This window comes from Ochlerotatus camptorhynchus, unplaced genomic scaffold (genome assembly GCF_037179485.1).
Source record: "Ochlerotatus camptorhynchus isolate MF236.1 unplaced genomic scaffold, CSIRO-AGI_Acam_v1.1 ptg000209l, whole genome shotgun sequence".
Lineage (NCBI taxonomy): Eukaryota > Metazoa > Arthropoda > Insecta > Diptera > Culicidae > Ochlerotatus > Ochlerotatus camptorhynchus.
This window is the reverse complement of record NW_027040699.1, coordinates 271,001-285,871: the sequence shown is the minus strand read 5'-3', so window position 1 is coordinate 285,871 and position 14,871 is coordinate 271,001. Positions and strand designations below refer to the sequence as shown.

The window sequence follows — 14,871 nt, the reverse complement described above, 5'->3', positions numbered from 1 at the left end:
AATTGCAGCAGTAATTTTCTGTGTACACGACTGATACCATGAATTGTTTTGATTCTTTCGCATTTAGGCACCTGATAGCTACAAAAATGGTCATAGCAAGTTTATCGTTCATGACTCATTTCCTTTGAGCACAACCGTATCAATGTTTCATCATACTAACATTCAAATTTTCTCCCTCTTCCAGAACCTACCTCAACGGCAACCCTCGATCGCCGACCGGGCCCGCGACGCACATCCACATGGCTACGGAACTCGATGCGCAAGACGCGCCCCATCACCCTGCCGGATCACATTGCCGACGCCCCAAAGTCTATCGATTCCCATGGCACTGGCGAGTTCATCGACGATAGTATTAACGCATCACTCAGCACGATCTGCACTGACCTCACCAGCATGCCCCATTCTTCTTTCGAGGAATCCGAATCCCACCAATCGCTACCGCTCGAAGATCACAACGAACTCAATTCCATCACGACGCTTCCCGCTTCCGAGCTGGAAATTTCGTCGGAAGAACCCGAACCCACCGTTCGCGAATCCTATCAACAGACTGACCCTGCTAACGCGCTAACACCAGCCCCCAGTGCACCCATCACCGAGGAGGACCTGATACCCTACCTCGTATCGGCCTCGCTTTGCGAACGCGAACCAGCCCCACTGGAAACGAACCTGGACAGTCCCACTCAAACGAACCGTCCCCGACAAACTGGACGACGCTCCGAGGTACGACCCCGTGTGGTGTCGATCACAGCCGAACGGGATGCCTCTACCAACCAACTGATCATTCGGACCAACACTGTTCCGGCCGGTGGCGCTGCTGGCCAGAGCAGCAGCAGCAGTCCCAACCCCCGAATCAGTATGCCAGCGACGACTTCGTCGGCCTTTGACACTCATCAAAATCACCATCGTCATCACCATCACCATCATCGCTACGGCGGGATGGGATCGGAAACCAGTTCAATCGGGTCGTCACGGAATCCCAGTCCGGTGTCGCTGCTGTCGACGACCACGTTCAGTTCGATCGCGTCCGGAGTGGACACCGAGAGGTAATTTGATGATTTGAGTTTAGTTTCCAATGCGGAAGCTTTGCGGTGCCGAAATTCTTTCTTAGCATTAGATTTAGTACAAGAGGTGTCCGAATACTTGCGGCTTACTCGAGGTTTCGGGCTACAATCTATTAACAGGTAGGGAAGGGATCAAGGAAAAGGTACACAAGGATGCGATTGATATATTTATCTTCACCGCCGTTGAATGGCTGTTTTTCGACGATTGACCATGCAGTACGGGGACTGGAAAGTGCTCTTGATCTCTCTCGAGATAACTGATGGTTGTTTACAACTCAAGACCAACAATTGAAATGCCCTTAACTCCATTTTGTAAACAAACCTTGTAAGGCCATTTTCTCGCGAACCGAAACCTTCATTCTTAAACCTAAACCACATTCGGGTAGAGGAGAATTTCCTCTACCTGTTCATTATGTCACTCTCAAACGTTAGTAATTTTAAACGTCAAAGTTGATGATCGATGAAAGCAATGGCCATTTAGGCTCTGAACCATTTGGTGGATTATTTTAATTTTTATTTAAAATTTGACAGATGAAAAGTTATCGATTAACCCTGCTATCCGAGCATGGTTATTTCTGACAGACAAGAAGTTAAAGTTTGACAACCGTGGCTCGAAAACCGGTCGATCGACAGCACGGGGATTTTCGAACATAGAAAATAACTTTCGAAATGTCACTTTTAACCACGAGTTAAATTTAACTCGGCAAATGGTTCACAGCCTTAGTCTGTGAACCATTTGCCGAGTTAAATTTAACTCGTGGTTAAAAGTGACATTTCGAAAGTTATTTTCTACATCCGTGCTGTCGATCGACCGGTTTTCGACCCACGGTTGTCAAAATTTAACTTCTTGTCTGTCAGAAATAACCATGCTCGGATAGTTAGGCTGTGAACCATTTGCCGAGTTAAATTTAACTCGTGGTTAAAAGTGACATTTCGAAAGTTATTTTCTATGTTCGAAAATCCCTGTGCTGTCGATCGACCGGTTTTCGAGCAGAACTTAGCCAAGGTTGTCAAAATTTAACTTCTTGTCTGTCAGAAGTAACCACGCTCGGATAGCAGGGTTAATCGATAACTTTCCATCTGTCAAATTTTAACCAAAAGTTAAAATAATCCACCAAATGGTTCAGAGCCTTAGGCTGTGAACCATTTGCCGAGTTAAATTTAACTCGTGGTTAAAAATGACATTTCGAAAGTTATATCTTATGTTCGAAAATTCCCGTGCTGTTGATCGACCGGTTTTTGAGCCACGGTCGTCAAAATTTAACTTCTTGTCTGTCAGAAATAACCATGCTCGGATAGCAGGGTTAATCGATAACTTTCCATCTGTCAAATTTTAACCAAGAGTTAAAAAAAAAATCGCCAAATGGTTCAGAGCCTTAGGGTCTTCATCAATAACCTTCCATCTGTCAAATTTTAACCAAAAATTAAAAAAAAAAATCGCCAAATGGTTCAGAGCTTTAGAAATTAGCTAGGGGAAGGATAGGTCCAAGTATCAGCATCAATATCGATGGTGGAAATATTAAATATTTTAATATGTGTAATATTTGCGAATCTTATACTTAGTCTGACAGTTGTTTTGTTTTGTTTTTGACTATTTTTGGTTTGAAGTGTACATTTTACATTCTTTTAATAAAAAATGGATTTCATTAATTTCCACGACTTCTTCATCGTCTGCGAACCAATGTGCTGTCCTCCGATGGAACGGGAATCAACTGACTAAGCCTCCCCTGTAAACGGAGTCCCAGAGTGATGGTTCCGTGGTCGTATTACACTCGATTTGCCATGAGCCTGCAACTGGCAAAATTTGCTGCTGGGGGAACGTCCAGTACCGTTTTTATCATGAAAAGTCGAAGTCGAAATCGATCAGACTGATCAGAGCTATTGAAAACGAAAATCTAGGCAAAAATGAAAGCTGCAGTAAATATAAACAACAACGGTGAAACGTCATTGAGTGTATGCGTTAAAGTTACACTGTTATTTTTTTTTACTTTGCAGCTGTCCGCTTGACAGTTAATATCATTAATATTTATACTTAAAATTAATTACCAATTTGAGTAATTTTTATACCAAATATTACCATAGAGGTAACTCTAAGACCACTGGGTCCCGAAGAAAATCATTATTATTTTTGGCTCACTCAGTACCAGAACAACGATCCCAAGCAGTCCCAAGCTATTTCACTCACCCCTGCATGTTCTGCATGAATCCACACACCCCTGATGTTATCTGTCAAACTTTCATAGCGAATCAAAACAAACATAGTGTAGTAATAGAATTTCAACTAGAATAGGGTACGTTAATCGTTTGCTTGGGACCAATAGGCTACTAAAGTGGTGAGCCAATATAAAATCGTTAGTTTCGTATTGATTGTTGATATTACTGCAGATCAAGTTGTACTTCCCCTAGGAAATTAGTTACTTCAAAAGAGTTTTTAACATTGGAATCATCAAAACAATAGAGATTGCTAAAGTATGATTGAGTCAGTGATTTGTTTTCATCGGGAAAATTTTCCGCTATGAAATTTTTTTTCCCGATGAAAACATTTTGCGTATGTATACGTGACCTAGTGTGTGTACTAGAGTGATGCAAAATTTGAAATTTTCGCTCCACAATACTTAAACGATTCCAAATAGGATCCTGACTTACCTCTTAAAATTTGAACCCATTTGGTGAGAAACTGAGATGGCACAAACCATTTGAAGTTTGTATGGGAATTACTATGGTAAAACCAAGATTTTTGTTCATGTCTATCTTCTAATTTACCATATCGGTCTGCTTCAAAAACATTCACCTGTACTTGTAGGAAATTTTCCCACCTACAACTTTGCTCAAGACCACTTTTTGATCAAATGCAAGGATCGAAAGTTATCAATGGTTCAATGCGCTGATGTCTTATGATCATGCTCAATCAACTGCTCAGCAGGCAACATTGGTATTTCGGGGGCGTTGAATAGGACACAAAAATCATGGCTACATCACCGACGAACCGACATGACTCTTGGAACAAAAATCAACAGAATTACTGTCTCATTATTTCAAATTAAAATACGTTAAAACACTAGCGACATCTGCTTAACGGTTCGCGTGCGTCTGAAATTGACGGCAAGATTGACAAAGCGTGTTGTCATTTGGGATCGATGTAAATCATACAAGGTGAAATTTTTAGTGGTGTTCGTATTTCATGGCAATGTTTATTTTTTTATACGAAACAGCTATTTTCTGTGACGTCACGTCTGTTGTCCGCAGTATGGAATGTTGTGCTGACGTGACGTCATCATTCGCTTGCACAGAAATGTTTACAACATTTTCGTATCTAACACCAGCAAGCTCTGCCTGTTGTTACAAACCTTCTATGATTGACATTAATTTGGGTTGTCATGGAAGAAAAATTATCAAAATAAAACAGGCCAACATTTCGAAGGTGTTTGATTTTTTGCCGTGAAACGCAGGATTATTGTCCACATATATAGGATAAATTTCTGTATTTTTTGCAGCCGGTAACAGATGAATTTTGTGGTAAGCATTAACTGTGATACGCCCTATAAATTAGTGTTTTCCACATATTGATAATCTTCTATATTAATAGAAAAAAACGTCATCCGATTGACTTCTGCACCTGGTTCCAGCACATCAGTTTAAACTGCTGTTGCAGCACTGATGTAGTTAGTGATAAGACGCACAAATTAAAGTGGATGCTAGTGTGACACAGGACTAGAGTTGTAAGGTGTCATGTTAATGTTATGTTAATCAAAAGAATCACCCATATTCTCGTTTTCGTTCTAACCGTATTTTCCATACAAAAAAAAGTTTTATTGTATGGAAAATACGGTTCGAACGAAAAAAGAATATGAGTGAATAATTGCATGTGCTTGGTTTCAGTGTTTTCATCCAGTGTATTTTTGATAATATATTCTCGGCAAGTGATTCTATCACTGATAAATGTTCATTTTTGTTTACCGTCGAGAAATTCGAGAAGAACAAAATAGAAAACCATATTCTCTACATATTCCAGCGGCAAACACATTCGTCCTGCTTTACGATTGCGCTTGTATCGCTTAACTTTATCTTCTGTTGATTGCTTTGCTTTTACTGATTTTAGAAACCCTTGTATCAAAGTATTGTAAATCTTGTCGATCAGGAGCAAAAAACATGTTTTGCAAATACAATCATCGAAAAGTTCATAGTCGACATACTGCTTAAGCTTAGTTTTCACTCCCACCTTATTTTGAAACATAAAATTCGAGAACTTTTGATTGAAGGCTGCAAAACAAATAACTCCGATTTCATAAAGTTTTGTGTTAGGCAAATTCAGTACATTGGATGTTGAAAGTTGCTTAAGTTTGATAAAATTGTAGGCCTCATCCATCACGTCATCTTGCCTCTCTTGTACTAAATTTTTAACACATTTCTTGTGAGGCAATTTTCTAACAGCTGCACCAACAATGATATACATATCAAACCATTGAGTTCCCTCATAGTGATTTCCAATGGTTTGGAAGTATCCAACGGTGGCAATTCCAATGAAGCAGTTAAGATGTTGTGTTGGTTTCTGTTCGAATTTCCAATCATAAAATCTCCCAAGTCCTTATTAGTGATAAGTGGTCGTGCGTCATCAGCTTCACAATTTTCACCATTAAATGCCTTACGGTTAGCTTCAATCGCCGCATATTTGAAAGCTGTTCCAAATTGTAGGGAATCAGGGGCGTCATTGCTTCCACATCGTCGTCGAACTTCGGCAAACAAATTTTCCAGAAAATCTTGACACAGATGGTTTGTGCACAAATGGTCAGCGTTGTACTCATTTTGGAGAACTCGCCATAACTGTTTGAGAGCATTTATATTGCTGATAAAACCACGAATGTAGTTAGGATGACGTTGTGTTATGGTCAGATCTTTCGATTCACTTGCTGCCTATTAAATTAAAAATATGGATGAGTTACTGTTCTAATTTCACAGAGATTAAATGAAAAATACCTGCGAAAACTCCAAGCAGGACTTTTTCGTGTAGAACATTTTACTCAGTACCGTTTGAATCTCTTCCAAAAATTTCCAGTGACATGAATTTTGCTGTAACGCTGCTTTCAAAGCCTAAGGAAATAAATAGCATGAGTTTGATTTTAAAACTATTAGTTATTTCCGTTGGTTTACCTTGGCATAACAGATTCGCCTTTTGCTATTGAATAGATCAAAAAGCTTATCGTGTATTTCGATAAAAGAAGCCGTTTGCACTGCACGTTCTGGAAGTTCCTCTGTTTCGACGTAGTATCTTATTCCAGATCCTACAGACTGGCTCAGTGTCCTTGTTGCTAATGATACGTTCATAGGTGAAAACGGAGGAACTCTCACGTGTTTCTCAGATAATTTTGGAACAAGTCGAGGATTTGATAGTGAATCAATGTTGTAGAGCTGTTCAATGTTGTCAAAACTGGCAACAAGCTGGTTAAATGCAGCGTTGTGCTTCTTCAACATGTTTCTTGCACTTTTCGTTAAATGGGGTGGATCCCACAGGATATACACAGGTTTCCCATCTACTAAGAAGTAAGGATTCTCAGTAGTGGCACCTGCTTCTTTTGCCATTTTGGTGTTCGTAGCATACTGATCCATTGTTAATATCAGTGGATTAAATCCAACATCTCTGATAGCACGAATGGTACTTTTCACCAGTTTCAATTGATCTTCGCTTCCGAGAGTATTGTGTGTTAGAAAGTAGCCCAATCCCTGGAAAATTGAGAATTTTTATCATGTATGTGCTAATGAATGAAATGCAAAACCAAAGGGTACATACCTGCTTAAAAGGTTTGTAAACGCCTCGCACCATTACTGCTACGGCTTCCGTTGCTAATATGGAACATTTATTTTTCTCGGTGTCCTTTTTCGATCCGTCGTTCGGAAAGCCGTGGAATACATCTGTTTTCGCTGAGTAAGTTAGATTGGATTTAATTTTCATGCCATCTATAGCCAGTACCACTACTCGTTCTAGGTCACTGAATTTCCGAGTTAATGTTTTAATCCTTTTGAGGATAGCGCTGTTCAAACCTGGTTCAAATCGGACGTCATTGGTCCACCGTTTAATGGTGCGTTTCGCCGGCAAACACAGAACATTTGACCTTCGAACCATCCGATACACACGTGGGCCACAAAGGTAAAGTGACACGGAAAACTTCTTCATTTCCTGGTTATATCGTCTGGCTTTTGCTACTCCTGTGGAGTTTCGCAGGCTGTTATATAGCACTGGATTCTTGGCCAGATCATCAAGTAGTTTTTTATCTTTTGCATGTAATTTTCGGATTAGCTCAAGCTGATCGTTTTGATGCTTGAGTTTATAAGCATCCTGTTTCCTGGACCAAAATCTTCTTCTGCTCGTCCTTTCACTGTTCCTTAGTCTGTTTTTAAGTTTATTTACTGTACCTCGTAATATCGATTGTTTATTCAAACTAATCCGATGATGTGCATCCAAAAGCTTCTTTGAGCTCTGATCGATTGGAAGGATCAATCCCGTGTCTAGGATTGTGTTGCAACCACTTCCTTCGGGTGATTTGAAACCTGTAACCATCGGTGCTTCAACATCCTTAGTAGTAGTGCTGTTATTTTGATCGTCGAAGACGTTATCATTGTTCTCAATAGTTTCTCCCTCATCTAGGTACTCAACATCATAAAAAAACCAGATCTTCGAGAAAAATATCGTCTGTCTTGTTAAGGTCTTCATCGCTTGTATTTACCCGAGATAGATCATAACAAATCGTGTCCTCGATTGAGTTTACACAAGTTGTTATAATAGGTGATTTTGTTGCTAATTGCTTAGTCTCATGCTCAACCCACACGAATTCAACGGATGGAACAGCTCCTATCTTGAGGCTGAAAAATCACTTTTTTTAAGATTTCACACTAAGGAATTAATCTATTGATAATTTACCCTTTATCACTCCTGTTTGAGTCTTTCAACGCTTCAAATGTGAAATGATCCGAACATACTCTTTTCTTCCTAAGGGCTTGTGGTCCGCCAGAATAAAACTCGCCCTCTAGCTCCTCGGATTGGCAATATTCTATCCATTTTAGACAACTGAAAAGTTAACAAACAACAGTTAATTTCAATGATAACTTTCAGGACGACAATAAAGCTACCTTCCGACGCTCTGAGGAAATCTATAAAACGATTTTCCGATGTTTTTCCCGTCATTATTATAACAAAAATTTGCCTCACATTTTCTTCCCATGTTTCGGTTTGGTTGTTGACGTTGTTGTTATATTTTTTTGAAAGGCAAGCCAACATACGCAATAAACATGGCGGACATACTCAATTTTGACAGATGTGGTCGCCCTGATTTGAATGTGTCGTTAAAATAATTCGGGCAAAGCTGAAAAACGGCTGGCATGTCGGTTCGTTGGTGGTTGTACTACATTTTTTATTTATTTTTCCCAGAAAGACACCCGGACAATCAGAAGTCGTATAGCAATGTGCAGACAGTATCGTAAATTGCTATAGTTTAAGGTTTAAGTCAAAATCGCATATAAGAATAGCATGCATCGTATTATGTTTAAGTTAAATCGTATAGAATGCAAATTTCCGACCTATATGCGATGACTTATTTTTCGGTCGTACTGTATCACAAATCAAATCGGATTACATCGTAAGACTTTTCAAAGCGAATTTGGTATTACAGATTAAATCATATATGATGTTAAATCAACTCTTTTAAAATTAAATTAAAATTTGCACGTACATGGCCTCCAATTTTGTACGTAAAAGCTATTTATTTGCATTCTATACGATTTGCTTGTTTGTATATATGTTTGTGTACGCAGCTAGCCACCGCAAAACACAATCTTTCCTGCAACTTAGATAGAGTCGTCCCCCTCGAAGAAAATCGCACGGTTTGCCAAAGTCAAGCCTATATGTAAGTTGACCTTGTTGTACCTGTTCCGTTGCCGGGACAACCAAATCAACGTTAATGCTGGGAAACCGCAACGATATTTCACGCTTGCTTTGCCACACGACATCGAGCAACGTAAGGCATTCCTATGTACAAGCAAACCAAATAGCATGGACATCAAATGTAAGCGTGGATTTCTTGTTTTCTTACAGCAAATGTAACGACAGATCTTACGATGGACTGTAGCGTAAAAGCCAGTTTTAGCCGAATGAATATTTTCATATAGAGCCATCACGAGATGATTTTCTAGCCGCAGTGCATTCGAGGGAACAAATTCTGTTGGAAAATTTGGTAAACATAAAATTTGCAAACATTACAGAATCTGTTCATGCGGTGAATCATTGCAAATTATGTATATTTGTTATATAAATGTGTAAAAGAATCTTACATTTCACAGTTGGGTGTATGGATGCATAGGAAGGTACTTACTTCTACGGTCATTATAACCGACAACCGTTGTAGAACTCCGATCGATAATACGTAGTGTCAGCTAAGCTGGTTGTTGTTTCTATTTTTTGTCCTCTATAATTCAAATTGTTTTGAATGTTTATTTCACGTCAGATTTTATCATTGTATTGTTTCCAAACTGAGTTGTATGAGTTTGTTTTAATCGGTCCGGAAGAAAAGCACGGGATATGAAAGTAAACTCTTTTTATTCAAGTTTGTAAAAGTTTTCAACCAACTTCCACACGGTCGATTAAACCAACTCAAATTTGAGATTCATTTACTCAAATTCGCAAAAATGTAGGTTACTCACATGGGTTGAAATATTGTCAATACTCCACGGGGGTAATCAACTCTGTACACTGTGCCGAAACACAGCATGGCACACTGTTCGGCACGATAGGTTTCACTTTGACAAGTAGGACACAAACAATATAATATAAAATGGCATCACTGTTGAGTGTTGACGTTTCGCAAATTGTTACTAAGGTTGACTACTCGACTTAATACTTTGTTTACTCAAAAGTTAAGCTAGTGAGAGAATTTGTTGTCATACATAAAACTGGTAAAAAACACGATTCAATCAAGAATTTTAAAAACGACAAACCGGTTTCGAGGATCGTTCGAAAAACATCGGTAAGTATTCCCTGAACCACGAAACTCTTTAAATCTAGCAAAACTCAGTTCCCAGTGGCTCGTGATTTCATCCAGAACAGCTTCTATTCGGGCTTGACTTCAGTCAAGTTCATCCACACCATGGCCGGTCGAGAGGGTCTTGTCGATACGGCAGTCAAGATGGCTGAAATGGGTTACCTACAGCAACCGACGGTCAGTCAAACGCTACCTATAGTGCAAACTGGTTGGATGTCGTGATCATGAAAATTAAAAACAAACCTGGAGACATTGAACGTCAGTGTATGCACGTTCGCAGTACATTGGGACGCAAATCAAAAGTAGGCCGCCTTCGGAGAAAATTTTGAACTAGTCTGTTATTGTATCATCGAGGAATTGAGAAGGGGAATGCTATGAAAAACTATAAGCTGGTCAAACTGGGTCTTGCGGACCGATACGTTTTCGATTGAAGATAGAATCATTTTGAGAAATGCCCGCTGGTTGCCTTATACGGAAGGGCACGTTAACAATCTCATAAATATCATGCAAAAGGAATCCAACTATATGCCGGGGATGAAACTCGATGAACCCCCTCACATTCTCACCCACTTGCTTTCACCAAAGGTCACCCACTGGAGGATTGATTCCAGAATATGCTTCTTATTTTTGGACTAAATATGTTGTACTGTCGTGGGCAGTCTTGTAGGCAGTAACCGTAGTCGACTCATTTTCTGGATAATCGACTGCCTTTGCTTCCGATACTTGCAAAACACGCTATCAAATTACAGCACCAAACTAAAATGTCATATGACAGGCTCTCCATATTGGACTGATATGCAATTATAGCCAGAATGCATCGCTATTGATGATATTTCTGTATTCACATCTTCAATATTAGTGTCAATAATTCCCCTTCGCGTTAATATATTGATACGTGTGGGGTTCGCATATGAGTTACCTACGTTTATGCGATTTTGAGTGAAACCCCACTAGATTTTGAGTCGATCTCATCGGTCGTGCAATTGCATCTGATTTCCTCCAGTCGAAACTTTTCTCATTTTTGAACTACCGTTGACGTCAACACGCTGTTTGTCGGTAACCATGGGAAACCAATATTGCGCCTCACAAACAAACTAGGCACCTACCTAACTAGAATGCCACGCGCAGCATTTTCAATTTTCATTCACATCCTTCACACGGATCCAAGTGCACATTGTTTCTTCATCGTTTCGATATTGAACTTGACTCATGGCCTTCTGTGCCACGCCACCGTCATCAGCATGGCACTCTTCAGCTACAACATGTTTGTGATCTCGTCCAAGGACTTCCCTTCCCTGTTCGAGTGAGGGCTCCTTTAAATCGATCCATCCCAAAAACGGCAGGAAAGTAATCACGCTTTGTTTTTCCCTTCTTTTCTTTCCCCGCAGGTCACGTTCAAGGCCAGACGAAGACGACTCGAGGCGTGATGTAACCAGTTTGGCCGTCGGTGCAGAATCGACGACGACGGGGGTCACCAATGGCAGCAGCAGCAGCACAAATGCGGCCACCACCCGGAACGGATCGCTCCACTCGACGACGATTGCGATGGGAAGCCACGGAGAGGACGATTCCGACTCGTCGGATGATGAATCCGTACCGGAAACGGATCGAAACGGACGACCGAAACCGAAGTGGCCGCACGTGGTCTCCCGAGCGATGGCGTGCAGCTTCTGCACGCTGGGACTGTTCAACATATCCCGCTTTGCCATCTTCAGTATTCACTTCGGGGCGAATTTCATCGTTCAGTTTTTGATATTCTCGTTCCTGTTCGGGATTCCGATGCTCTGGCTGCAGATGGTGCTCGGATCGAGAGTGCGTGGTGGACCAGTGACAATGTGGCGTATCAGTCCCATCTGCAAGGGGATCGGAATCGCGCTGATTCTGGCACAAGGATTAATCACGCTCTACTCGGCCGTCTCGCTCAGTTGGGTGCTAGTCTACTTCCGGGATTCGTTCGTATCCCGAAGCGAAAAATATCGATGGCAGGAGGTTTTCGAAATGTACCGAGGACCTGGGAACCAGTCGTTCCGACTCTCGGACACGGTTGCCGACTACTTCAACGGCGTCGTTCTTCAGCGACACCAGCTCGGGCCGGGAGTGCGAGGCATGAACGGAATCGGAGCCGTCCGCTTCCAGCTGGCCTTCAATCTAGCCATCCTGTGGACGATTGTGTTTGTGGTCCTGTGCAAAGGAATACGGTCGTTCGGGAAAATCGTGATTGGGTTGTTTAGCTTTGCCTTCGTTGGCCTCATTGCCATCACGTCCAAGTTCCTGTCGATGGTGAACTACGATAGTATAAAGAACGTTTTTCCCGCGACGGATTGGGCGGATTTCTTCATCAACTCCAAGAGCTGGATGAGTGCGGCGCAGGAAACGTTCCTGACGTGGGGTCTGCTGGGCGTTTCGGTTTATTCGATCAGCTGTCGGACCAACCGGAAGAATGGTTCGGGGAGGACCAAACGCGAACTACGGCGGGATGCCCTGCTGGTGGTGGTTATTACGCTTACGGGTTTGATGCTGGCGGCGGCTTTCGGAAGTGCCTGTGTGCAGATTCTCAACAACAGAGGGTACTACTACTTTCCGGGATCGTACGGTGAGTATTTGGAAGGAAATGTGTTGTGCAGACGAGTGACGGAATCCTCTTTCCGTGTAATTTGTCAGGGCACACATCTGAGTGTTTGCTGTAGAGATGCAAGCACCACTTTAAATGTTTAGATCTGCAGGATTCCTGGACTGCCCATAAAAGCAAGGAAAAACAGCAAGCCGAGAAAAACGCTGTTGAAAATTTATTTGGTCGTAGTCTCTTATAGTAGTTACGACAACCTAATTTTGGTATTTTTCACGATACTGCCTGAACAAAACAAGTAAATTTTAGTGCACAGAGTTAAATGCCGGTAGTTAACAAACGATTCTAATGGATAACTAATTTCTGACAAAAACCCTTATGGCACTGTTATGCTGTTGTGAGCGGTAGATGTTAAGATTGCTGCCTCTGAAAACGCGAAGTGGAAGGATTCCGCTAATCTTTTTGTTAAGGTAGTGTACAACCGTGCGTCTCCATTAGATTTTAGAGTTGGTACATTTTGGAATGAGCCGAAGAAAACAATTAAGGTGTCAGAAGTGCCAAACGGAAACGGAAAATAATATGCTGCAGCAAGAACGGGAAACTAGGGGAAATTTATGTAATGTCGGCCTAAGTGTCCCTAATTTAGGCCCATATATAAATTTAGCTATCGACTAAATTTTCAATAGCAATCAAAAATATCCATTAGTATCGTCCGCGTTCATCTAGATACAATTGATAAATAGCAGATTTTTAGCGATGGGCCCAATCTTAGATCCATAGGCCAACATTAGAGCCATTTCCCATACTTTTGCTTTTTGCTGTACAGAATCTTACTGAAAAGCAAATACGGGAACAAACCTAATGTTAGCCGAGCACGATTACTAACATCTCAATTTCCCTCTTGAAGTCTACGTTCCTATATAAAATCATCGTAATGATGCAGATTTGAAAATTATGCACAGCGAGGTATTGGAATGAAATCTTTAAAAGCTTCTATTTATCAAACAAAGCTTTTCTTAATTTTTTTCTCGTTTATCTAAGGGTGAAAAAAAATTAAGGGTTGTGTCTTAGAAACGACCGCAGTATGACGTAGAACTACGCAAAATTGATGCATGTAATGCATTCTTGACTATTATACTTTATCTTAAATTTTTAAAGTATTTCAATTTTCCGTTCAAAACTCGTGACAATTCATGTTAGCATAATCAGACCACCGTTCATCTTACGTATGAGATATTCAAATTTAATGTAATGACAGAATTTACAATGGGTTGATTAATGTTGAGCTATTTTGCTGTTTGGGGGAAAGTTTTTGGCGTGGTTCGGACTAGCGATTTCTCGATGGTTGAAAAGAACTAAAATTGAACGCATCTGCTCGGTAAAAGATTTATTTTACTAATAATTCAACTGACAAGGTTTTTCATTTAACAGGTAACGCAAATACAACATTGTATGTGTTATGTGTACACACTGAAATAAGTGGACTGTATTCTTCTTACTGAGCAATCATACACCCCCCGTTGGATCGTTAGAGTCAACATCCGGAAACAGACAGATCTTAGTCACTGCCCGTTTAAACTCGCTACTCGCCGTCCTGACGGTGACCACTCTCACCACCCTGTCCTCACCTGGATGTGTAGCAGTGATGCGGCCCAATTTCCACTGCTGTGGTGGAACGTTCTCCTCTCGCAGTAGCACCAAAGCACCTATTTTGATGTCCAGAACATCGCCCTTACATTTCTGCCGTGTCTGCAGCGTGTGCAGGTAGTCAGCAGACCATCGCTTCCAAAAATGTTTTCTCATGTACTGCACATGTTGCCACCTTGACAGCCTGCCAATCTTCAATTGGTCGTACGACGGTTCGGGAATTGCTTGACCTGTGCGTCCAATCAGGAAATGCGAAGGGGTCAAAGCCTGGAAATCGTTGGGATCGTCCGATAAGGGGCACATAGGACGAGAATTCATAATCACTTCCGCTTCGGCCAGGAACGTCGTCATTTCTTCGAATGTTAACCTCGTTTCTCCCACAACGCGTTTGAGTAGGTACTTCATTGCCTTTACTCCAGCCTCCCAAACTCCGCCGAAGTGAGGACTTCGCGGCGGGATGAAATGCCAGGTAATACCCTTTGTGGCACAGAACTCGGTCAGCCTATCCTTGTGCAACTGACTTTGGAATAGTTCTCGTAGTTCAGCAAGTTCATTGGAAGCCCCGATAAAT

The 14,871-nt window shown here is 41.2% G+C and overlaps 2 protein-coding genes across 2 annotated transcripts in view; both read left to right on the top strand.

The window, feature by feature from the left end:
• bdg (bedraggled) overlaps nucleotides 1-14,871 on the top strand; it is a 226,760-nt gene that overhangs the window by 197,402 nt on the left and 14,487 nt on the right. Inside the window, exons 4-5 of the mRNA XM_065224250.1 lie at nucleotides 185-1,043; nucleotides 11,476-12,680. Coding sequence (XP_065080322.1) covers nucleotides 185-1,043; nucleotides 11,476-12,680 — 2,064 coding nt within the window. The remainder of the gene's footprint in view (nucleotides 1-184; nucleotides 1,044-11,475; nucleotides 12,681-14,871) is intronic.
• Nucleotides 1-14,871, top strand: part of LOC135703178 (G1/S-specific cyclin-D2-like) — a 306,040-nt gene that overhangs the window by 289,270 nt on the left and 1,899 nt on the right. The gene's annotated exons all lie outside the window — the stretch shown is intronic.